Raw genomic sequence first — 24,891 nt, forward strand, 5'->3', positions numbered from 1 at the left:
ACAAATAAGAAGGACACTCTGCACTGAGAACTCAAAACAATGAGCCCCGAACATCAGATGAATTGTACATTTATTTTCCCTATGGGCGGGCTCACCTGTGCCAAGGTTATTATCGTTAACAAAAACTAACGAAATGACGAAAACTAGAATTGAAAAAACATTTTCGTTAACTGAAATAAATAAAAAATATAATTAAAAGAAAAAAACGATAACTAACTGAAACTGTATTGTGTGTTTACAAAACTAACTAAAACAGATAAAAATTATGGATAAAATTCCCTTCGTTTTCGTCTTTGTCAATGTCGGATTAATAGGAAATTGATTTATTTCGCTCTAGCAATATTAGCTAGCGTCACCATACGACGCTTCATGGCCCGTCACTTCTTGTCACTTGTCATTTAGAGTCGTCTTCTGGTCCCCACTCTACCTGGAAACATGGAGACTAAAGTTAAGTCCTGTCTGGGATTTAATTGAATATGATAGCGAAGACAATAAAAGATATGAAGATGGAAAATTAGACTTTAGGTGAAATTGTCGTTTTTCCATTTAGTACATTTTTATGCGCAAGTTATATTTGCACAATTTGAGGGTCAATGGAAAAGGAACTACGCTGTAAAAAATGACTGTAGAATTAACACCAAAAAATTGTAAAATTGCAACATGAAAAAACTGTAAGTGACAATACAAAGCAAAGTTGTTTATCTGGAAAAGATTTTTGTATAATGATTGAATCAAATATAGCTGTAGTTTTTACAGGAAGAGTATGTGAACAAAACCAGATTTGTATGTAGACATTATGTATTTCTATTGTTTTTAGAAAATAACACTGTGCATTGAAAAACAATGTGATGCCGTTTAAACTTCAAGACCATAATCTTGAAATAATGGCCTATTTGCTTTTTTTTTTAATAAAAAAGTTATTTTAAAAAAAGTAAACATTTGACAATTTAACATTTTAAACTTGTAAATTAATGGGTTGGTAGAGTTGGTAGAGCAGCTCGTCCAATAACCAAAGGGTTGGTGGTTCGAATCCTGGCTCAGACTGTCCATATGTCAAAGTGTCCGTGGAAGACACTGAACCCTAAATTGTTCCCAGTTGGACCTGGTGGATTTGGAAAGTGCTTTGGACACCATGAAGGTGGAGAAAATGGGCTAAATAAGTGCAGTCCATTTACCAGTTAAATCTACATGTTTAAACTGTTAAATCTACATATTTCTCCGTAAATATGTTTGCAGTTGGATGTGTTTTTTACAGTATTGTTCTGGAAACCACAGCTGCCAGTTTTTTTTTACATATAAACAGGATTTTTTTTTTTTACAGTGTAGTGATTGTTTGTCTCTATATGTCAGCCCTGCGATGAACTGGTGACTCGTACAGGGAGTACCCTGAATTCAGCCATAAGTAGCTGGGATAGGCTCCAGCGACCCCCGTTACCCTAGTGAGGATAAAGCAGCCTCAGATAATGAATGAATGAATGAATGAATGAATAATAAAACAATTCATCCTAAAACTTCAATATCTAAATGAACTCTTTCATGCATGAATTGTGAGAGCCGTAATCAAGATTTTTTTTTTTCCCTGAGTGTTTTTATTCCTCGAGGCATTAAAAAAACAATGATAGAAGTTGTTTTTATGAACCCATTTTTCATGGAGTTGCAAAAATGTTCGCTCAGCTAAATTTTTGAAGCAAAGAAATGTATTTATTGATAAACTGTGTGGAAACTATGAAATAAAAACATTTTTAATGCAGATAATCTGATGTTTTCACACATTTTAACATACACTAATACTAGTCATTTCTCACTTCATGGAGACAATATGCAAAAAAAAAAAAATGTTAAAAAAAAAAACCTGTTAATTACAGTTTAATAACAATAACTAGCAACTGATTTTCACTCAAACATGTTAGTGCAGATCAGGTTTATCAAGAACAGTAAAATTAGAGTAACGGTATGAATTGCAGTGTATGGGATGGTGCATGCAATGCAAAAATCAAAATCTTACCAATTGTATTTTTCTCATTTCTACTAAAATATCTCATCACACTTAAAATAAGACATAATCACCTAAAGAGTAAAAATTTTTTTGCTTAAATCTGCCAGTGGAATAAGTGTAAATTATCTTGGTAAGATTAGTTGAAATCAGATTTTGCAGATCTATTGTCTATAAATCAGTTCTTATATCTAAGTGAAAAGTTCCTCTTTAGACGATTATGTCTTATTTTAATGTGATGTGATGAGATATTTGGATTAGAAATAAGAAAAATACACTTGGTAAGATTTAGATTTCTGCCGTGTGAGCGTCCACTGTGTTCGCTGATATGGAACTAAAACAACAAAATCCATGAATATACAGGGTGACACAAAAAAACGGGAACTTTTTAACAATCCAATAAAACCAAGAGTGATGGAAGAAAAATATTTTATTCATAGTAACTGAAACCTTAAAACATGCCATTTAAGAAACAATGATGGAATTTTCATTTTTTAAAAAATGACTTCCTGTAGATGGCGTCCTCCTGTACGAATGCATTCTTGAAATCTGCTGTTGAGATTCCTCATTGACCGCTGCAACATCTCAGCTGGGATACTGTGAATTTCATCCTGAATTCTCTGTTTTAACTCATCCAGAGTTCTTGGTCCAGTCGTGTACACTTTACTCTTCAGATAGCCCCACAAGAAAAAATCACAAACGGACAAATCTGGCGATCTAGGGGGCCGGGGAACGTTACCGAATCTTGAGATCACACGGTTACCGAACAATTCTCGCACAGCCGCCAATGGTTACTAAAATGGGGGTGTGTTTACTTGCTCAAGGTCACAGTCTCGCAGTGCTGCCACTTGCTCATGTCTGCCAATACGCACTTCAAAAATTCCCGTTTTTTTGGGTCACCCTGTAATTTAAAAAAAAAAAAGAAAATTCCATCATTGTTTCTTAAATGGCATGTTTTAAGGTTTCAATTACTATGAATAAAATATTTTTCTTCCATCACTCTTGGTTTTATTGGGATGTTAAAAAGTTCCCGTTTTTTTTGTGTCACCCTGTACAAGAGAACAGCTGTCCACTGTAGTGACCGCTATACATGAAAGGGTTAAAATAATATTTCAGGGCTCAAAAACCTGCCTGGAATGCAGCATTAATTCATGTGAACAAACCAGTCAAACACACATTTCATACGCACACATCTAAAATACTGAACCTTTAAGTTACAATAGGAGAAATGATGTGCTAGTAGTAAGAGTGGATTCTACTATCTGTTTCGGAGCCTAAATGCCCTTTACCATAAACCAGAATGTAGTGCACTTAAAGCATATTGTATTGCTCTCTGCATTATTTAGTTTCTTGCTACCTGCACAGATTAATCAACATGCATTATGGGAAATTACTGCACAAAGAAGAACCCAGGAGAGAACTGCAGCAACAGGCAGAAATAATAACACCAATAACTTAAACTATTTGTTTTTTTCCTGCCAACATATTGAATAAGTAGCCATGCAATAAATAACCTAAGATTTATTTGGACTATAGGGAATATATCTGTCGGTAAGAATTTATATAAAAAGGGCAAAAGTTATTCGAAATCCACAAAAAAAAAAACATGTTTATTTCTAGAATATATTTATGACCCTCAGGCTAAAGAGTCATCTCATGGTAATAGCTGCAAGGATGGGAGGTGTCTTTAATGTAGCTATTGGAGAGGGAGATGATTGTTTGCATGCAGCATACTAAACGCAACAACCTCCAGGTAAACAAAAAAAAAAAAAAAAAAAAAAAAAAATGGGGGAGAGAGAAAAGATGTTTTCTGTGGGCTCTATAACTCTTTAAACCTCCTGTTGAAGGTAGGATCAGCAGGTAAGAACATCAGTCACTGCGCTCAGCTATAACATAAAACCAGCACAACAGTCCTGCGCCTTCTTTGAGAACTTAAAGACGACAGAAAATATGTGCCTCTGTGTAGTCGTCACTTTAAAGTCAGTGCACAAACGCATCCGACTAAAAAGGCTAGAAGAGCTTTTACTGGCTTTTGCTTTCTTCTAACAACAGGTCGGTTGTAATGCAAGATGAGAGCATTTGTAATTAACATATAACCTCAATCAATGTTGATGTTACTTTATCCTTCTATACTTATTCATGAAATTTTACACAAATGAATGAGACCGGATCACAGCAGCATTTCAAGCAATCCTTTGTGTAGTTCATTAAAAGAAGTGGAGAACAAATAAAGGTCTGGAAAAAAAAAAAAAAGAAGAAGAGTCTACTAGTGGAACCATCATTGGTACTCAATACACAATACCCAGAGGGGCTTTTTGAAGGTCTTTCATAAATTTGTTCTTGTTTGAATAGAGAAACCAAAGCAGATTATTGGAGAAATGATTGAAGTGTGTATAAACATGCTGTGTCTTCCCATTCAAGGTCTTTAATGTACGTCCATGGACAAAGTATGATTCGGAGGCGAGTCTTCAATCAAAACACTCCTCAAATGTGCTTTCTTGCACACCCTGTTATCAAATGTTAATTGTTTTTCTACATGTAAGCCCTGCTCGTAAGCACTTTATGACGAGTAGGGTGTTTTAAAATAAGCTTTAATATGAATCCATCAACCTTCCAATTTGAAATGTTTTTCGGTTCTTTGCTGAGGCTACCCAGATAGCAAATATTTTGGCAGTATTATGGCATACATTTGGCATTTTTGGCTTCCTTTGGTATTATGAAAACCTTTACGCTTAACTGTGGTATGATTCAGGTTATCCATAATAGATATGGAGGCACCAGCAGTATATGGCTGAGTTATGGTATATGTGTGGTTAACCAAAAGACTGAGCAAAGAGCGGGATCAAGTATAGGGATGGTATGGCATGTTTACGGCAAGCCAGAAGATTGACTAAAGAGCTGCAACATCTTATTCCATATGTGGATGTTTTTTGGTTGTGTTTTGGCATATTTCTGTAAAGCCAAAACACTGCGCAAAGAGCGGGAATTTCTACCCAGAAGAAAACCCCACTTCATTTTAAAAGCATGATCAACACAAATTTTGGATGAATTTTGGCCTCCTTTTGGGTCAGTTTTGGCTAATTTTTAGCTGGATTCTGGGACAATTATAGCTATATTTTGGAAGTCCGCAATTAGTTTTGGGTGAATTTTTCCTTCTGGTTTGATTTTGGCTTGCCTATTTTGGGCCATTTAGGGCCCATACATCCGCCCAGAACTTTGCCAAAATGGCTTGCCAGTTTTGGGCCAAATTTAAGTCATAATGATTTTGCTATCTGGGTACCTTTATACATAGCCAGGTATTTTTGAAAATGTAGATTTCCCCCTCTCTGTTTTAAAAAAAAACCTTGTGCAGATGTGATTGTTTTCAGAAAACTCTGCATTTACACGGTCCCGTATATCTATACTGTGAAGAGCATGCCAGGCCTGTAGATGGCAGTGTAGTGAAACGATCGAGTACCATTAACCAATCAGAATCCTGAAAAGAATCACAACGAAACGTCACTTCCACTATGAACCTACGGAGATGTAGTTTCAAAATGTAGCATAAAAGCCTTATTTTATATCAAGTAAATACACAAAGATCCTGTTAAGCAGATGTAGCGGGCGCTAATTAGCTACTAGCTATGCTAACATTCCAAGGTTATAATAGGTTTTAATTTTTCATTATAGTTTAGTTTTATTTAGTTTTGACTTTTTTTTTTATCTAATTCAGTTAGTTTTAAGAGTTTTTAGAGAAGGTTTGCTAGTTTTTATTAGTTTTTGTTATTTTCTAAATGCTAAATTTTAGTTCAGTTTTAGTTTCTTTATATCTTTTATCTTCTTCTTGGATTGAATGACAGTCCAGCGCATATAATTTTGTTACACTGTAACCCAGTGTTTTTCAACCTTGGGGTCGGGACCCCATGTGGGGTCGCCTGGAATTCAAATAAGGTCGCCTGAAATTTCTAGTAATTGATAAAAATGTAAAAAATTAAAACTTACAAATGAAAATGTACATTATATAGCCTAAATTTAGTCTAAAATTAACATTTATTTGCAACATATTATAGCAAACTATTACATGATCAAAAACAAATTAATTTTAGCAAAAAAAAAAATAAATAAAAGGTCTCTGTTTTGAATGTCTGGGGTCATTTGTGAATTTGTGAAATTTGTGATGTTAAAATGGTGTTGGGAACCACTGGTTTAAGATGTTTGCGGCACAAAATTTTATCAGTTTGAGAAAGAACAGACTGTACCAATCAACTTAAAAAGGGGATTGGAAGCAGTTAATGCAGTGGTTTTCAACGTTAGGGTTGGGACCCCACGTAGGGTCACCTGGAATTCAAATGGGGTCATCTGAAATTTCTAGTAATTCATAAAAATTAAAACTAATAAAAATTTACATCATACAGCCTAAATGTTGTCTAAAATTAACATTTATTTGCAACATATCATAGCAAACTATTACATGATCAAAAACTAATTAATTTTAGCCCAAAAAAAAAAGTCTCCATTTTGAATGTCTGGGGTCGCCTGAAATTTGTGATGTTAAAATGGGGTCACGAGCCAAAAAAGGTTGGGAACCACTGCTGAAGCCTAATGTCGGTGTGTATTTTTAATCACAATCATCAGATCAAGTGGAAAGGTCTAAATAATTGTTACGGGTCCCAGGTATGGTACCACAGTAACAAAATACAAATCTGTGAAATACAGATAAAGTTGAGCAGCAATCAAGACACGGAGCATTCTGTTCTTCATCCAGATTGCGTCTGTATTCAAAAATCCCAATATTATATACAATACAAAATATGGCTTTCAGCGTCCGTCTCTGTTTCAGTTCTTAATAACTGTAAAATACGTGTGATAAATGTCCATAAGTCCTTTCAGTCCATTTGTTTTTTCACAGAACACATTCACATTACTAACATCACATTTTCACTATACTGTGTATGATATTACATTTTATATAAATGAATCAGAGCTACTGTCATGACATAGTGCAAATCACAGCAGTACTCAACTGTATTTAGAGCAGCAACATCTTATCTGTGATGATTCTGGACATACACACTTAACATAAATTGTTCACTGACAGAGAAATACAAAACCCTTTTAGTATAGAACCATTTCGCTGTACCTGAATCTTAAAGAAAACACATTTACTCCTTTGACTTTATATTTCACATTAACACTCCTCAAAAATGAGCTAAACTTATTACTTTATCATCTATAACACACTTAACCAATTACCTGTTCTGCTGCAAGATGTATTACATGTGTGAGAGCCGAAATAATAATCAGTACAAAGTACAGGGGTTGGACAAAATAATGGAAACACCTTCTATGATGCCACAATGTTAGGTGTTTCCATTATTTTGTCCAACCCCTGTATATAGACATTTGCGACGTGCCTGCGAGACCTGACGGAGGGAAAAATAGCACATAGCAATGGGGCGTGTTCCCGCCGCTAAGAGAGCGGCGCTACTCTGAAGTTTTTAAAGTTCACAAAAATACTTAAATCAACACCGAAACACTTTCATAACTTTGGTCAACATGCAGTAAGGCTTTAAACAACCGCGACTGGTTATTTTTACCGACTACTAACCTGTGAAATACAGATAAAGTTGAGCAGCAATCAAGACACTGAACATTCAGTTCTTCATCCAGATTGCGTCTGATACGTGGGCGGAAGTTCCCACCTGAAACTACCTGGAGTGCAAACGCTTCCGTGACAAAGGTTCCACATGGATGCCGCTTACATTTATCATGTTTTTTTTTTCCATAATGTACATGAAATATAAAATGACGTGGCTGTCAGCTAATTTTTCCGAGCATTATTAAACCATGTAAACAAAGGAAATTATTTTCCAGCTGCCTAAATTAAATACTATACAAAAATGGTCGCACTATTTTTGGCATGTCACATAATTTTTTTCTTCCGTCATTCCCAAAATGTTCATGCGTGGGTGAAAAATGCGTTCTCTGCATCTGGTTTCATCATTTCGATGTCTCCTTCTTGTGACAATAACACTGGTCAACAACAAATTTATTGTTTAAGTTTTTTGAGCTGATTTAGGATAATTTTGGTGTGCTGAATCCAAAAATCACATTAATTTTGCTCAATCAGGTCAACTTTCTGAATTATGCTACATATTGGCTTTTTAACATTTTTGCTTACATTTATAGGCATTTTCACATCATATGATACAAATTTCTTTCATATTTCTTGCAATAAACGAGTTCTGAAGATTTTACTTTTGCCAGTTTATGATTGTTTTTTTTTTTAATATTACAGGTGAATGAAATGGCTTCGACTAGAAGATCTTGCAAAAATAAGCCTGACGTATTCTGCTACATCTGCGGTGAATACACCATTGTACCTAACAGGAATCAAGTCACAAGTTTCATAAAGTGTGCTTACCAATCTTATTTTGGTATTAATTATTATATTTTGTGAGAAGATCAAATTTTTCAAAATCAAATTAGCAAAAAACCTGACCTGATTGAGAAAAACAGATGTCATTTTTGGATTTAGCGGTGCAAAATGGTCCTAATTCAGTTGAAAAAACCTAGACAACTTGCAAAAAACATTTTTTTGTAACCCAGTGTAATCGCAGCCATGTGTGCACAATTACACATACAAACAGTTTGCACCTCCCTTTGAGACGTGTTAAATATAGACGCAGTTTCTATCAGCAAAATTCATTCAGGTTTGATAAATCACTTTGCGTGTGCTAAATTAATATATTTACATTTTCTTCTCCCAGCACAAGCACAATTGTGTGTTAACACCCCATATTGCATATTCATTGCAGCAAACATACTAACTGGATGAAGACGCACTATTTTGCACCTTTTAAAGATGCAATCCTTAGTGCGCACTGTTAGTAAATCAGTTTGTATTTTTCTGGCATGTGCAATGAGTTTGCACACGTTTTAATACATGCAAACCTTCAGTACAGGGGTGTCAAACTGATATTAGTTCAGGGGCCACATACAGTCTTATATGATATAAACTGGGCCAGACCGTTAAAATAATACAAAAAATAGGATAGGAACTTATAAATAATGTCAACTCCAAAGATTTCTCTGTGTTTTTGAGTGAAAAAAGTAAAATTCTGTCATGAAAATGTTTCCATCTACGAACTGTACTTGAGTATAACATGAACAAATATGAACAACCTGAAAATTCTTACAAAAAAATAAGTGCAATTTTAACAACATTACACCTTAATTTATCATTTATACATGTGCATCACAACTTACAGATCACAGTGGATCTACAAATACACAGAACATTTAGTAACAGGCAGAATATTGTTAAAATTCCACATTTCAGACATTTTTGTAAAAGGCCAGTCTGTAAATGTAACCATTTTTGTGTAATTTTACTTTTTTTTTTTTTTTTACACTAAAACAAAGAGGAATACTTGCAGTTTTTATTATTTATAGGTTATTATGATAATATTTTACTGGTCTGATTCACTTTAGATTGAATTGACCTAAAATGCTTTTAACACCGTTGACTGTTAATATCTTCAGTGTAAATTTTGCATTTTACAAATTCATCCCACGGACCGGATTGGACCTTTTGGCGGGCCGGTTTTGGCCCCTGGGCCGCATGTTTGACACCTGTGCTTTAGTAGATTCAGCCCGATGTGTTTATGTGACTAGAATAATCTTTCTTGTTCTTATAAAAAAGAAGGGTAAATGATGGTGAATTTAGTGCCGACATGCAAACTAACTCCACATTTCCACAGTCTCCTGACAACGATAAACACAGGATACACTGATCTAAACCTCCAGTGCAAGAGGGTCATTTGAAACCTGATATCTTTTCCACAACTGCAATGAAGAAAAAAACTGGATGAAGACCTAAAAAGCTGAGTGTTAAGTCAGGCATATAGACCTACTCGGAGTGAGATTAATCCTCCACCACAAAGTCACTTGTCAGAGCAAAGTGAACATGGTTTGCTCAGTTCAGCCGTGGACTGTAATTCTTCACTGTCAGTAGATTTAATGAATAGCTTTCAAGATTAGAGAATTAAATAATCACTGATTTGTTCAGTCAAAACTTAAAAAAAAAACCTTCAAGTACTGTATGTAATATAGTGCACAGCGTTACAAATGAAAAGGTAAAGCAGCTAATCATTCACAATGATGTGCAATTATCCCTCTTAAGGATGGACATAGAATAGTGTTGTCATGAAAGAGATTGTTTTAATGATAGAAAATGAGAGAAAAATGAGATGAATTGGCCTGTGGGTGGATTTCCAAAGCTCCTAGCAAGCCTCAGGGCATCTTTTCATGTGCATCTGCCTGTGTACTGTAGGTCTATGTATGGAACATATGGTACTTGAATACATTTATTGACGCAAAGCCTATTCTGTTCTTAGAAGTTCAATATGCAGGAGTACTAATTATGTTTGCTTAGGGTTTTTATGTGCTGGGAGAAAGATATTTAATGATATAAGATGACTCTACTTCTAAGCTAACAGCTGTCTTTGTTGCACTCATCAGTCTGTGTGTGTAGTCATTGCTACGTAAAAGACCAGACTGGGTTTTCTGATCCTAGACCAGCATACATACAACATACATAGGGACATATATAGGGACCAGTGGCGGCTGCTCGTCTGTCAGAGAGGGGAAGCTCATTGTTGGTTTACATCAAAAAAAAAAAAAAAGGTCAAGTTATTTAACCCCTTTAGCCCTATCAGCCCGCGGGCAGGTCGATAGGGCTAAAAAATTATATTAGGGCTAAAAAAAATTATATTAATATTCATCTACTATAAAAAATATAATAAATCAGGACAATGGATGTTTTTTTCAACTTTTGCTCAAAGTTTAGACCCTAATGTTAATAAAAGTACATCAAAAGTGTATTTTAGTGCAAACTTTTATGTTCAAACATGATTTTTAATCTTTGTGGGGTGAAATATACGCTATTAAAAATCTCTGACACGAACAATTAATTTATGCATATCATCCTCAATCCAGCCGGAAAAAAACAAGCGAGGATAAAAAATTCTAATTTCTCTTTTAGTTTGTTACAGTTTACTCAGGCATAGTAATAGATACAATATTTTAGACAATGGGAATAGATTCTGTGAGGTCTCTAAATGTCCATAGACACCAAGAACATCCATATGAACCTTATTATTGTGAAGTAATTCTTCATTTACTTTGGGTATGTCTTTTTAGGCGTTTTTCCCCTGAAAATATGGTCAGGGTTTAATGGGTTAAACATAAATTTGGCCCTCTGTTCCTTTTAAGAAAATGGTCAGTGACCTTATCGTACCAAGTAAACAAGAAAACGTTGAAATTATGTTAAATTGAAACAAGGAAGTACAATGAGTGTGTTTTATTTACAGTGCAAGAAATGAAGAAGTCATTTCGTAGAGGTTTCTCTCTCAGCAGAATGTGTGACGGTATTAAACTGGACTGTCAAGTTTATGTTTATGTTTATGGATTTGGCAGACGCTTTTTTCCAAAGCGACTTACAGGGGAAAACCAATCAAATCACTCAATCAATCATATTTTATTTATATAGCGCCAGATCACAACAAAAAAGTTATCTTATGACACTTAATATATGGAGTTGGTCAAGTGAAGGAGTAGATCTCAAAATAGCTGTCAATCAAACGGGATTCAGCCTTTCAACTGATCCTCCAATCAGCACATGGAAGCCCAGCGTCCAGCCCAGCCGAGCTCCGCCCACAGCTCCATTCACCCCCAGAGATGCCGAGCGTCCGGGGGCGGGACAACATCGTGGCATTTATCCAATTACCGTCCAGTTTTGAGACAATGAAAAAAACTGTTCCACTCAGTCCCATTGAAGTGCATGGACGTTGAGCTTCTACAGGCAAATGCACTGAGCAGAGATCGTATGAGAAAACAGCGCAACGGGAATGTATGAGAAGTGAACGACATCGAGTCCGTTGATTTGTCATAAAGCTGATTCTGAACGAACTCGTCTTTGAGATGAACGTATTCTAACACATTTGTAGTCAATGAAATGTCAACACAACCGTACATATTTAACCATTTAATTTTCGTAATTTTAGGGGAAGCCGAACTTCCCTTGCAGTCTTTGAGAAATCGCCTCTGATAGGGACAATGGCAGCTGAAGACACATGAGGTTGACCAACAAACTTTGTCGACTTCCACACCAGAATTCACCAGAATTCATATATGTTATTTCAAGTCAAAGGTCTGGAGAGGTATACAATAAAAAGAGAAAAGTTCTTCTGACCCTTTTCTCTAACCCCATCTTTACGGAGAGACATTTGTTTCTTTATTCATCAATCAAAAAGAATGGATTTGCAATTAAAAAGAATAGATTTGCAACCAAAAAAGAGATTTGAGAGCAAGACAGTAAGTGGCAATCAAAAAAAAAAAAAAAAAAAAAGATAATTTTCCTTATAAAACTCTCATCTTTGCTTGCGACTTCAAATGTTTTGCTTGCAAATTAAACTGCACTTAATGGGCGGGGCCTGCCCTAATGGATGAGACAAGAGTTTCTATTGGTGGGTTTGACCGGGGTAGCACAGGTGGGTAGCACCAGCTACAGCTTCCATATTAAACCCACTTCTCCATTGTGTTATGTTGCTGGGAGGTCAGGTGATAGTCTGTTGCTCTTTGAAATTGAAATGTCTTGATTGCCACTTACTGTCTTTTGCTCTCAAATCTCTTTTTTGGTTGCAAATCTATTCTTTTTGATTGATGAATAAAGAAACACATTTCTCTCTGTATATCTTGCGTATGTCAGCCTAAATTCAACAGCTATTTACCATTTTTAACGCTATCAACTGTATTTGATGTCCACAAATTTCATGCATATACTGCCGTTTATTTTGGGAGGAACCTATTGTTATTGAAGGATGAGGACAGCTTGGAAATTCCTTCTGCTCGTTCATGAGTGCCTCTGGTCCTCCTCGCTGCTCCTACATTGTGGAAACAATGCACAATACCAGTTACTGTTAGCTTAGAAATAGTGTCGACGAACATCTCCAACTCCGAGAGCAACACAGACTCTTGGTGCAAACTTTCTGTAAGAACACCAACGCACATGAACCTTAGATACAGAACATTTCCATTAAGGGTCATCACCTACATTTGTTGAAGGGCAAGTACTTGGATATAATGAACTGATAACATGTCTTCAGTGGCGTTCACAGTCTAACCAACTGTATGTAGACACGAATGGGATATTAGTCAGATTTAGGAGATGTTTTCCTGGAGCATTTTTTACTATATTGCTTAAAATCCCATTCACACCCCAATTGCAACCAAAATGCTCTAACACAAAATAAAAAAAATTAGTCACCTGTGGAATGGACAGGACTGAAAAAACACCATCCAATCATTTTAACCGGCCCATCGAAATGATTGAATGGCGCTATGTCTATCAAATTCAACTGCCCTTTGTCCCTCCCCCCTCTGTGAGTACAATCCAGTACTCTGGAAGTGTGGCTTCAGGGGGAACTCTGAAGAAAGGGGTTTGGACTTTTGAATTGTGTATTTTCAAAATATAGCTTGTTGTAATCATTTTTCCAGGATCTCCTACCCCACCTTTAAGCATCTTACTACTAAGAATTATGGAATGAAAGTGCAAGAAAGGAAAAGAAAATGCATAAACTCAGCATCCATCTGTTTTACTGAACTAAGTGAGGTTTACCACTGAGTTTAGGAGACACTTGAATGCACCATAGCATGCAACAGGTATATTAAAAATCACTTTTTTTTTATTTAACTTGTCTTGTCCAGCATCGTAACAGCAGAATGGTGGAATTTGGCCATAAGGTGAAAGCCGTATTGTTTCATCCTGTTCCGACATATGGGGCACTACAATCTTTTTACTCAGTTACAAAGACATATTGGTCCTAAGCTAGAAGTCAAAAGTTCTCCCTTAATGTAATCCTGCAGATTTGATCAAATCAGTGTTTGAAGTCGGTACTACTTACTTTCCTCATATAATGATACTGTTGTCATGCGTGCTGCGGTTTGAGTCACATGTAACCTGCTTGTCCAATAAGAGGGCGCAAAACATCCAAAATGGCTGCGACCAGGATGCGAGCTTGTAGCATTTCGGATGAGGAAAACTTGACAAAAAGTTTTAAACAGGAATCAAAAAATATGCTATTCACACCTGATATCTGTTAAAAAAGAACGAATACAGGATTTTTCAGCAAAACGATGGGAAACTTTTAGAAACTGTGTTGAACAATGGCTTTGTTTGAGTGGTGAGAGCAAGACTGTAGCTGAAACTTATAAAAACTGTATCGGTATTGACGTTGACGATGTTCCAGAAGATGTCTGACTGCCTTGTTGCGCTGAACAGTTTGCTTTGCCAAAGGGAACTTCATAAAGTATATCAAGCTCCCCTTGATATTCCACTGTCTTTATTTTGGGTTTTGTTGAACCACATTTTGATGCTGGACCTGACAGGAAGGAATAGGGGGAGAAGGAGAAGAAAGGGGGTAGAGAGAAGGGGAGAGTGAAGAGGGGAGAAAAAGAAAAAGAAGGTGGCAAATACACTCACAAGAAAATATCAACAGTAGGAACAATAATAACCATAGTGATAATTATAATGATAACGAGAACCAGAACAAGAACTGAGTAAACTGATCAAAAAAATAGAATACAAGTGTTCAGAGAACACAGACCTCCGCCAAGCACCCCGAACGGTGCGCATGTGTGGATCGATTTTTTTTTTTTTTTTTTTTAAATTAAACAGTTTCAAGGTTGTTCCAATCAACAGACAAAGTTGAAGCTTGGTACCAGTCATGTGTATGTCAAATTATATTAAATTCCAATCAATATTTGTTGAGTTATTAATGAAAAATGTGTTGTAAATGGGATTTTCAATGTTAAATTGAAATGTCCACAGAGTCCACATTCCACAGTGGATGTGGACAATTTTGTGCCAGATACAAGATATTGTTATAAGCTACAGGTGTATCAAACTGGAGGCTAATCGGAGACATTTTAATTTTGTATGAATTTTCAAAAATTGCTCAATGATGAGAGATAGGAAAAATTTGAGAATTTGTGACCTTGCTGTGACCTGGAACTTTGGCCTACTTGGCCCAAAATTTAATGGGTTCGTCCCAGGGCCTAGGCCTATCTGTGGGTACAATTTGGTAAAGATGGTTGTAATAAAATGTAAAAATGGAGTCTGGTTTTGACCCCCTCTGTATGTGGGGTGTCGTGGGGTGTCTTTTGTTGTGATTTGGCGCTATATAAATAGAATTTGATTGATTGATTGATTGATTGATTGATTGATTGATTGATTGATTGATTGATTGGATTGGTTTTCCCCTCCAAGTCCCTTTGGAAAAAAGCGTCTGCCAAACCTTGCTGTGACCTTGAACTTTGGCCTACTTGGCCTAAAATTTAATGGGTTGGTCCCAGGGCCTAGGCCTATCTGTGGGTACAATTTGGTAAAGATGGTTGGAATAGTTTTCCCGTAAAGTTGCTAACAAACAAACAAACAAACAAACAAACAAACAAACACACAAAGCAAAGTGATCACAATACATCCTGGCGGAGGTAAAAATAAAACATTCATTCATTCATTCTTTCATTCATTCATTTGTTCATTCATTCATTCATTTTCTGAACCTGCTTTATCCTCACGAGGGTCACGGGGGTCACTGGAGCCTATCCCAGCTACTTATGGGCGAAGGCAGGATACACCCTGGACATGTCGGCAGTAAAATAAAACATTAGATGAAAAATAAAATAAAACAATAAAAAAAAAAAAAAAACATGAATAAAACATCATAAACAACAACAGCACAAATAACACCAACAACAAATCCACACAACAGCAATTATTCACATTAATCTCCCCCCAAAAAAATCACTTTATGATTCCAAACTGGACTACTTCAATGTAGCGTGTAAAATGTTACATATCCTAAATTACATCATGCATTTTCACTTCATTTCTCCTTATATTTTATGTATTTATTCATATTCTTGGACCAGATGGGATGCTTTGGTGGGCTTCCACTCAATGATCAGTGCTAACAATATGTATCTGTTCCAGATTTGTGCAAAATATCATGGCAGAAATTTGGAAGTAGATTTCACCGACAACTGCTCGCTGCTCATCGTCCTCTTTGATCAGGACCCTCTGTTTCATCCCTGCCAGCCTTTGGGTTTGCTAATAAGTGTGTCCTTCTGATTCTCTGGCTCCACCACCTGTCTGAACTCGCTGCTCGCTGTGACTCCTCTGGTCTTTCTGCGATTGTGGATAAACCCTAATGACTACTCAACAATCACACACCTGGCCACCAATGAATACCCAACCGCAAATTGAGCAATCATTATAATGACTGCAGGAATAAGGCCATTTGGCAATTAATTAAACCCTACGTTTAATTATCTTAATTGAAATACTTTAGAAAGAGTTACATAGCTAGGTAGCGCGTTGTCTCTTATTGCATTAGAAGTTAGTCATTTTTTAATTTGTCACAGTCTCTTTCATCCGGAATAGATAACGGTACATTTAAGCTCTCTTCAGAGGGAAATCCTGCTTCTAGAGGAAGTAAGAAACAACATAAAAGCAAATTAAGTTTCAAAACCATATGTATTTGCATGTTTTCAGCCAGAATGCTAAACTGATAGCAGGGTGCCCGTCAGAATACTAAACCCAGTTTTACCCCCTGAGTGCTTAACCAAGTCTCCCATGACTCTCTCTGACTTGTGAAGATCTGGATGCGTGATTGGCAACTGTTTAATGAGGGTCCATGTACCTTTGATTACAAGGCCCTACTAATGAACCACAAGCCAGTTTTGCCCTATTAGTGGAGAATACAGTTCTGGCTACCCTGGGTAATCAGTAGTGCTGCGTGTCCAAATGCCAGTCAAAGGGCACACTTGATATTTCATGCAGCTCCCTGAGGAAAAGTCTAATCATGAATTCATACTTTTAGATTCAGTTTCTCTGGGGTAATGTCATCGGCTCCATCTGTCAAAGTGACTGATAGAATAGTTGTGTTTATTGATGCTGTGCCACCACTCATTATACATTAAAACCCTACTGTGTTTAGCCTTTGTGGTTTCAACCTTCCTCCGGTGTAAAAGGGAAACCCACAGCTCTGGCAGAGTTGAGAACATCACCCCAGTACAGGTGGTGGTTTCCATCAGCCTGAAGGTTAGCCCACAGTTCGCTCTCTCAATTCACTCATACGATCTTTGGTACAGTCGACCATTTCTAACATCAAAATATGTTTGGGCTCTGAACTCATGCAGACCCAGTACTACCTTTGTGGCAGTTCCTAAATGATTTTTTCTCTAATTTGAACTTTTCTTAAGTGATTTACCACCATTTATTCTAATATTATACTCAGTATTTTGCATTCTTTAGTGAAAATTATGAGTAGAACAAACATAAAAAGCCAGTTAATCTCTGTTAGAGGGGTGCATCTTTTGAATAATCTGGACCACAACTTTACAATGTGTTCTTCAGTTTGTGCATTTAAAAGGATCTATAATAACAAAATATTAGGGGTGCTCCGATACTGATACGAGTATCGGCATCGGCTCCGATACTCAGTGTGTGTACTCATACTTGTAAAAGACATCCGATACAAATGCACCGATACCACTTACGGCCGTGTGACATTCACAGTTCAGTGCAGCAGGTACGCGGTGGTGGAATAATGTGTGTGGAGTGTGAAGAGTGTGGAGATTTTTCAAAATAAATGACGGTGATAAAAGTAACGCTGACTGCAAGTAACGTTAAAGATACAGACAGATACGGATGCAGCGTTCTGTCCGTCCTCTGCGTACATTCCATCCGTTTTCCAGGTGCTGGCGGATGCGTACCCAGACGGAGAGGGGTATGGGGCAGTGCAGACCATCACCAGCAGAAGTGAAAACAAAATTTATCGCTCATTTCTCTTTTCTCTTCCTGCTGAAGCTAAACTTTTAAACCTTACCAGTGAAAATGCTGCAATATTAGTATCACATTAGTGTTGCCTCTGTCATCTCCATGTTTATTACTGACTTTCTTCTTCTTCTTCTTCTCAAAAAACTTTCCTCTTCTTCGTGGTATTTGTCCAGTATGGTTAATTAAGAGCGGCGCCCCCTGGTGGATTAATTGAGAAACGCTCATTCCAACACATTAAATGTCAGTAGCAGCACTTTGTTCCAGTCACACTAATGACAACGACAATAAAGCACATTTACAAAAGGAACTAAGAACTGGAATGGGATTATTAAGTACTCGTATCGGTTGTCGGTATCGGCAAGTACTCAAATGTAAGTACTCGTACTCGGTCTGGAAAAAAGTGGTATCGGTGCATCCCTACAAAATATAAAACATTATCTGAATAAGTGATAATAACTAGAAAAGCACTTAGAGAGCGCAGACCTCCGCCAAGGCAGATCAGTCGCCCCCCCTCCCCGATCACCACCAAAATTTAGTCATTTGTTCCTTGTGCCAGTATCAACATTTCCTGAAATTTTCATCCAAATCCATCCATAACTTTTTGAGTTATCTTGCACACAGACAGACAAACAGACAGAAAAGCAACGCCGGCAAAAACAGAACCTCCTTGGCGGAGGTAATAATACATTTTGTTTATATAGCGCTTTTCATGGAACTCAAAGACACTTTACATACAGCAGATAAAAACAGAAACCAAACACATTAAAAACAGATAAAAGCAGGTGCAGAAGGCAGGTATATAAATATAAAACAGTTAAACATTAAAAGCAGTCTTAAATAAGTGAGTTTTTAAAAGGGATGTGAAGGTGTTGAGGTCGGAGCAATGTTGGATGGTAGGTGGGAGACAGTTCCAGAGGGTTGGGGCAGCAATAGAGAAAGCTCTGTCCCCCCAGGTTCGGTGCTTGGTTTTTAATGGTGGGGCGAGGAGGTGAGCAGAGGAGGATCGGAGGGAAGTGTATATCTAGTTATAATATAGAAGAATGCATAAAATAAGATATTACTGTAAGGAATTAATACAGGCTATCATGATTAGGAGATATTATCACATTTATTAATCATTGTAATTGTAGTAAATATTTGAAGTGCATTTAAATATTAGAATTTCTATTAAAGACGGTTGATTATGCAAATCTGATCGTGTGTGAGGTGACTAAAAAAGTTTATGTGAATGGTTTGTATGGATGCTTTGTGTTATTGGAAAAATATACAGACAAAAAAGTGTGTTAACAAAGCAAAGGATGTGGAATTGATTTAATTACTAGTTTGTAAAAAAGGTTGGGAGGTTATAAATTATACTTCTTCCCGCTCCTTTTCGAGGGCTGAAAATGTTTGAAATATTTAATTCACTGATCATGTAGATGTTCATAAAAGCTCAAATTAAAGTTGAGATTTATTACATCAAAAACAGAAAATGGAAGAAAAAGCGACTTTTTTCAGGGAAATCTATCATTAACTGAACATAAACCAAGTGTGTCCATTCACTGTCATTGTACCAACTCTATGGGTTTTACTGGTGAATCAATGTTGTAGAAGATGACGGTGTTTCCACGTTCACTACGGAGCCTTCGAACGTCCAAATGGGTCATATCTGATGACCATGAAAAGATGACAAACTGTATTTTACACCAATTATTTACATGTACTGATAGGATAAATGGATCAAAAGGTATTTAACTTTTTGTATCAGTAAATGATTTTGGTCACCAGTGGATGTTTGGATCTTTATGGGTTAAACCAAAACATTCCTTGAACAGACTGAAATTTTACTAAACTGATGCCATGTACACTCCTGATCAAAATTTTAAGACCAGTTGAAAAATTGCAAGAATTTTAATTTTGCTCTGTTGGATCTTAAGAAGGTTCTAAGTAGAAATGCAAAATGCAAAAAGAAGAAATGGGAGAGCTACATAAAAAAAAAAAAAAAATTGAGTTAGCAAGTTATTGAAAACAACAAACAAACTGAAATAGGCTGTTTATCAGCGGATCCAAAGTTTAAGACCACAGTCTTTAAAATCTAAAATCTGTGCAAAAATGTGGATTCAGTGTCATTTTCTATCACGTATTCACACTGTAATGACCTCCTGATGGCAACGGTAAAAAAAAAAAATCTTACTCTCTTTGAACATGGTCAGATTGTTGAGCTGCAAAAGCAAGGCCTCTCGCAACGCACAACTGATTACTCAATCTTTTTTTTTTTTTGTCCCACTCCCATTTCTTCTTTTTGCATTTTGAAACTCTACTTTGAGCCTTCTGAAGAACTGTGTAAAATGTGAATTCATGCAATTTTTCAACTGGTCTTAAAATTTTGATCAGGAGTGTATACAAAGTGTCCAGGTATCTGGAAAAACTCCTATTTTCTCATGGGTTTTTTGCCTTTCATCCACATAAAAACTGCAGCCAAAGTACAGATTTTGGAAAACTCCATTCTGGCATGTGTAAAGGGAGTTATAGGGACCAAAAATGAATCAACGTCACATGTGCGACCTTTGTTTACCCCAGTGGTTCCCAACCTTTTTTGGGTCGTGACCCCATTTTAACATCACAAATTTCTGGCGACCCCAGACATCCAAAACGGAGAAATTTTTTTTTTGCTAAACTTAATTTTTTTTTGATCATGTAATAGTTTGCTATACTATGTTGCAAATAAACATTAATTTTAGATGACATTTAGGCTATATAATGTATATTATTATGGATGGAGGAAGAAAAGCCAGGTGTAGATTACTGCACAAAGTGAGAATTTTATTTTCCTTGGTCAGGATATGTACAGTCAGTCCAGCTTGGATTTACAAGGCTGACAATTAATACTGAACAAACAAGAACTCAAACTATGAATTATGAAAGAGCTGCAGCATCTGAAACTGACCACAATGAACATTTGACAGATAAACAGAACCACAGTGCTTCTGTTTCAGACTCAGTTTGTCATGTCTTTTATGTATTGTGGTTGTCTCTATCAACTCACCAAATATTTTTTATTAGTCTGTTTTTTTTTGTTTTTTTTTTAACCAATTACTCCAAATTTCAGGGCACCCCATTTGAATTCCAGGTGACTCCACGTGGGGTCTCGACCCCAAGGTTGAAAAACACTGGTTTATCCTAAACCGACCCTATGATAGCGTTCTACAGGTGTATTTAGGCAGGTTTGTGTTAATGAAAACTGTTTTGAAAATGATCTGGTGTGTATGATGTAATCAGTGAAAATGGAGGCGGGGAAATATCAGTTCCTATAAATACCCAGTTATGTGTATACATGGCCTTAAGGCACAAAACAGGACTGATGTTCACTATGCTTTTAATCCAGTCATCAAACCTGAGCTCATTTTTCATTTAATACCAGATTTAACCTTTACTAGGACATTTTAACTTTATACTTGATAAGGAATTTTGCATGAGGAGGTCTAGAGAGACACTGAAGACTGACACAGAAGACTCTCTGGAGGTATCCTATCATACAAACCTTATATAATACAAATATCATAACTCAGTCATTAGTCCAAGATGGAGAATAGTCGACCTATAACCTAATTACTTGGCAAACCTAGGGAAAGCACAGCTAATGATGTCATGCCTGCAGCCAGACGATAGTCTGGTTTTGTCTGTCTTTTATGTTTTGTTTGTCACTTCCTGTTTTATTTTGTTAAGTTTCCCCTCATGTGTCTTGTCTGTCGTCTTTACTTCCTGTTCCCTGATTGTTCTGACCTCTTACCTGATTACCTGTCTCCGCCCTGATTTGCTCCACCTGTGTCTCGTTGTCTTCCCTCCCTTTTGTGTATTTAAACCCTGTCTCTTCCCCCTGTCAGACGCCAGTTTGTAACTCCTGTCATTCTTACCAGCGTTTTGACCTCGTTTGTTCGTTTGCCTGCCTGTTTTTTGACCTGTTTTTGGTAGGGATGGGCAACTGAAGCCTCATGAAGCTTCCACAGGGTTCATCTGATTGTGCCGGAAAATGAACCAAAGTTTCGGGGCTTTGAAACCACAAACAGTGACATCTGGTGGTGCACTGCAAGTATATCATCTGCTTCAACCATCCTCATTGTCCTTGTTACGCTTCAATATGTACACAATAAAAAGCGTAAAACAAAACAATTTGTATGTGAGAAGTGCTTGCGTTACATTGTGAATAATAAGGATAAAGTGACAGGGGGGTATGCTTGTGAAACAGGGCCAAGCTAAAATGACTGCACAGGATACATTTCACAGATTTTTATTTAAAAACAGGATTTTTTCAACTGTGCTGGGTTTCAGCCTGTTTCGTCTTTGGCTGACAACTTCGCCAGCCTTGGAGAAAATCCTCTCACAGGGCATGGAGGAAGCTGGTGTGCACAAAAAGTTAATCGCCGGGTTGTAAAGGTGGGGGTATAACACCTTGTGGGTGACCCAGTCCTTCAGTGGGTCCTCTGTTCTTGGAATGTGGGGTTCCTTCAAGTACCTGGAAAGTAATTATTAGCCCATTGTCATTCAGCAGCAGAGCATGAGCAGAAATGGTGATGCAGGTCATAACCTTTACTGTACCTCTGAACCTCCACTGTAGCACTGGCATTTGAGCTGGTCACCTGCTGTTGAGCACCCACATGCCTGTCCAGCAGGGCCCAGAGACCGCCATCCTCCAGTTGACCTGAAGGGCCTGCTCTAGGTGGTGACTGTGGCTGTGCCTGAGCTGGAAGTTCCACCTGCATTGTTGCAGCACACTCTCTGGTCAGCCTATCTACAGCAGTTTGAGCAGAACTTTGGCTGCAGAACCCCAGCTCTTTGAATCTAGGGTCCAATAAGGTTGCCATTGAGAGTGGCGTGACCTTCTCCAACATTGCAAACTTTTCACAAAGGTTATTCTTTAGGTTTGTGGCCAGTTTCTCACCCAGTGGGTTTGTGATATGGCCACATCTGCTTGAAATATAATGTTTTAGCATTTTTACAAGTGGAATAACCTTGGAGGCCGACACCCGTTTTTCCTCAGAGAGCTCCACTGTGGCCTGGTGAAATGGCCAAAGAACGTCCAGGCGCTGGTGCATCGCCTGGTAATCCTCTGAGGTGAACGGGGTGAGGTCTATATTGAGGGTGGCCAGAGCTGCACCCAGTGGCTCTCTCTCCTTAAACAGCCTTTCCAACATGGCGAATGTACTGTTCCACCTTGTGTCCACCTAAAATGAGATGACAAGCAAGTTTCATGGAGAGAAAAAATATCACAATTACAGTAACTATGACAAAAGTAACATATTAATAGCTAAACAGTAATCACCTCCTGAATTAATTTGTGCTCCGGCCTGGCCAGCTGTCGCTGCATCTCAGACAGCTTCTCCTTGGCTGTGGTGCTGGACTTAAAATGCCCAACGATCCTGCGCCCCCTACTCCGGATGTCCTCCAGTTCAGGGGTTTGGGCAAGGGACCTCTTCACCACCAAATTCAGGACATGTGCAAAACACATGATGTGCCGAAGATCAAGTATATTGGCACATGCACCCATGTTGGCAGCACAGTCTGTGACCAGGCCTGTCACCTGGAGGAAAGATTACAACATGTTGACAAATCAGGTATAGCAGTTAGTAGTAGACCATATTGCAGGATAATCTTGTCTTTTACTGGTCTCTCACCTTCCCTTTAATTCCCTACTCTTCCATGAGGAGATCTTTGGCCTCAGCCAAGTGAGCTGCAGTGTGGGTTTGGGGAAACTTTTGAACCCCCAAGACCACAGAGGACAGCTCCACCTACAACGTGCAAAATCAGAGTGAGGGACATGAACCGTATCAATACACAAAGCAGTTCAAAGACAGGAAGTACATGCTGCAGTATGACAGATACTTACCTCCTCATTGATAAAATGGCAGGTTACAGCCAAGTAGGCGTCCATGTTCATGGACGTCCACATGTCAGCTGTCACGCTGACAGCAGAAGCCTTGCTCACCAGAGCTAAGGCCTTCTCCTTTGTCGCCTTGTATTTGTCCTCCACCATATTCCGCAAGGCCTTCCTATTAGGGATTATGTAGGTGGAGTCCAAAAGGTTGACAAAGGCCTAAGGGTGACATTAAATTAAATACAGCTCATTAGGTAAACATGCATTGATACAATAAATGCTATGGACCTACTAGGCACTGTACCTTGAAACCTTTATCTTCCACAATGGAAAATGGTTGTGCATCCATTACAATCATATCCACCAATGCAGCATCAAGCTTTTGCTTCCTTGACACTGCAAGAATTCAGCATATCAAACGTGTAAAGATGTGGGAGTCAAACTCATAACCTTCAAATACTTGGGCCACTATTTTAACCATTGAGCTATCAGGGATACCCACTACCCACCATCCACATGCTACGCTAAATAATTACCGGCAGGAGGAGGATTGAAAGTTCGGTTCGTTGTCTGAGGTGTTTCAACATGATGGATGGATCGGAGGTGTCGCATCACGGAGGAGGTGTTGTCATGAAATGCCAACTCTTGTGGGCAAATCAAACACCGCACCTTTAACAGATAAAAGGAAAAGAAACAATTACTTTTTAAAACAACACATAAACCTACTTCTAGTTAAAGACATCATTAATAGCTAACAGTAACAGTACACTTTATTTGTTTTAAAGCATTCAGGGACACTGTGTAATAAAGTGTCTGTTGTCAAAACAACAGACAGAGGTGTTTGGTACACGGGATACAGCTGTGCAATGGCTGTAAGCGCTTTGTGAAATGCGCTAAATAAACAAGTCAAAAAATTAATGCATTGTCCTCCATAACTTAGATTCTTAAATGTGCTGCCCCCACTTTAAAAAAAAAAGAATTATATTAGCATGCATACCCATAATAACAATGAAGCATATATTTACACTTGAAAAACAAAAACAGGTAAACTAAACATCTTACATCACACAATAGTAAATACTGTACAATATTATTACCTTATTAGGAGAAACCAAGGTGAAGTGATCCCAAGCCACAGAACGTTTCTTACCAGAAGCCATGAGA

At 37.5% G+C, this 24,891-nt stretch overlaps 1 protein-coding gene and 1 long non-coding RNA gene across 2 annotated transcripts; both read right to left on the reverse strand.

Moving 5' to 3' along the window:
* Positions 1-21,838: 21,838 nt before the first annotated feature.
* Positions 21,839-23,361, reverse strand: LOC115414841 (zinc finger BED domain-containing protein 4-like). The gene is made up of 3 exons (XM_030128203.1): positions 23,176-23,361; positions 22,452-23,077; positions 21,839-22,368 (listed from the first exon to the last, which is right to left on the reverse strand). The coding sequence occupies exons 1-3, from the start codon at positions 23,359-23,361 to the stop codon at positions 22,134-22,136; spliced, it is 1,047 nt and encodes a 348-aa protein (XP_029984063.1). The 3' UTR covers positions 21,839-22,133.
* Positions 23,362-23,386: 25 nt separating this feature from the next.
* LOC115414545 (uncharacterized) lies at positions 23,387-23,877 on the reverse strand. The gene is made up of 3 exons (XR_003934667.1): positions 23,740-23,877; positions 23,528-23,641; positions 23,387-23,433 (listed from the first exon to the last, which is right to left on the reverse strand). It is a non-coding gene; the product is annotated as an uncharacterized LOC115414545 (long non-coding RNA).
* Positions 23,878-24,891: the final 1,014 nt, after the last annotated feature.

This window comes from Sphaeramia orbicularis, chromosome 24 (assembly GCF_902148855.1).
Source record: "Sphaeramia orbicularis chromosome 24, fSphaOr1.1, whole genome shotgun sequence".
NCBI classification, from domain to species: Eukaryota; Metazoa; Chordata; class Actinopteri; order Kurtiformes; family Apogonidae; genus Sphaeramia; species Sphaeramia orbicularis.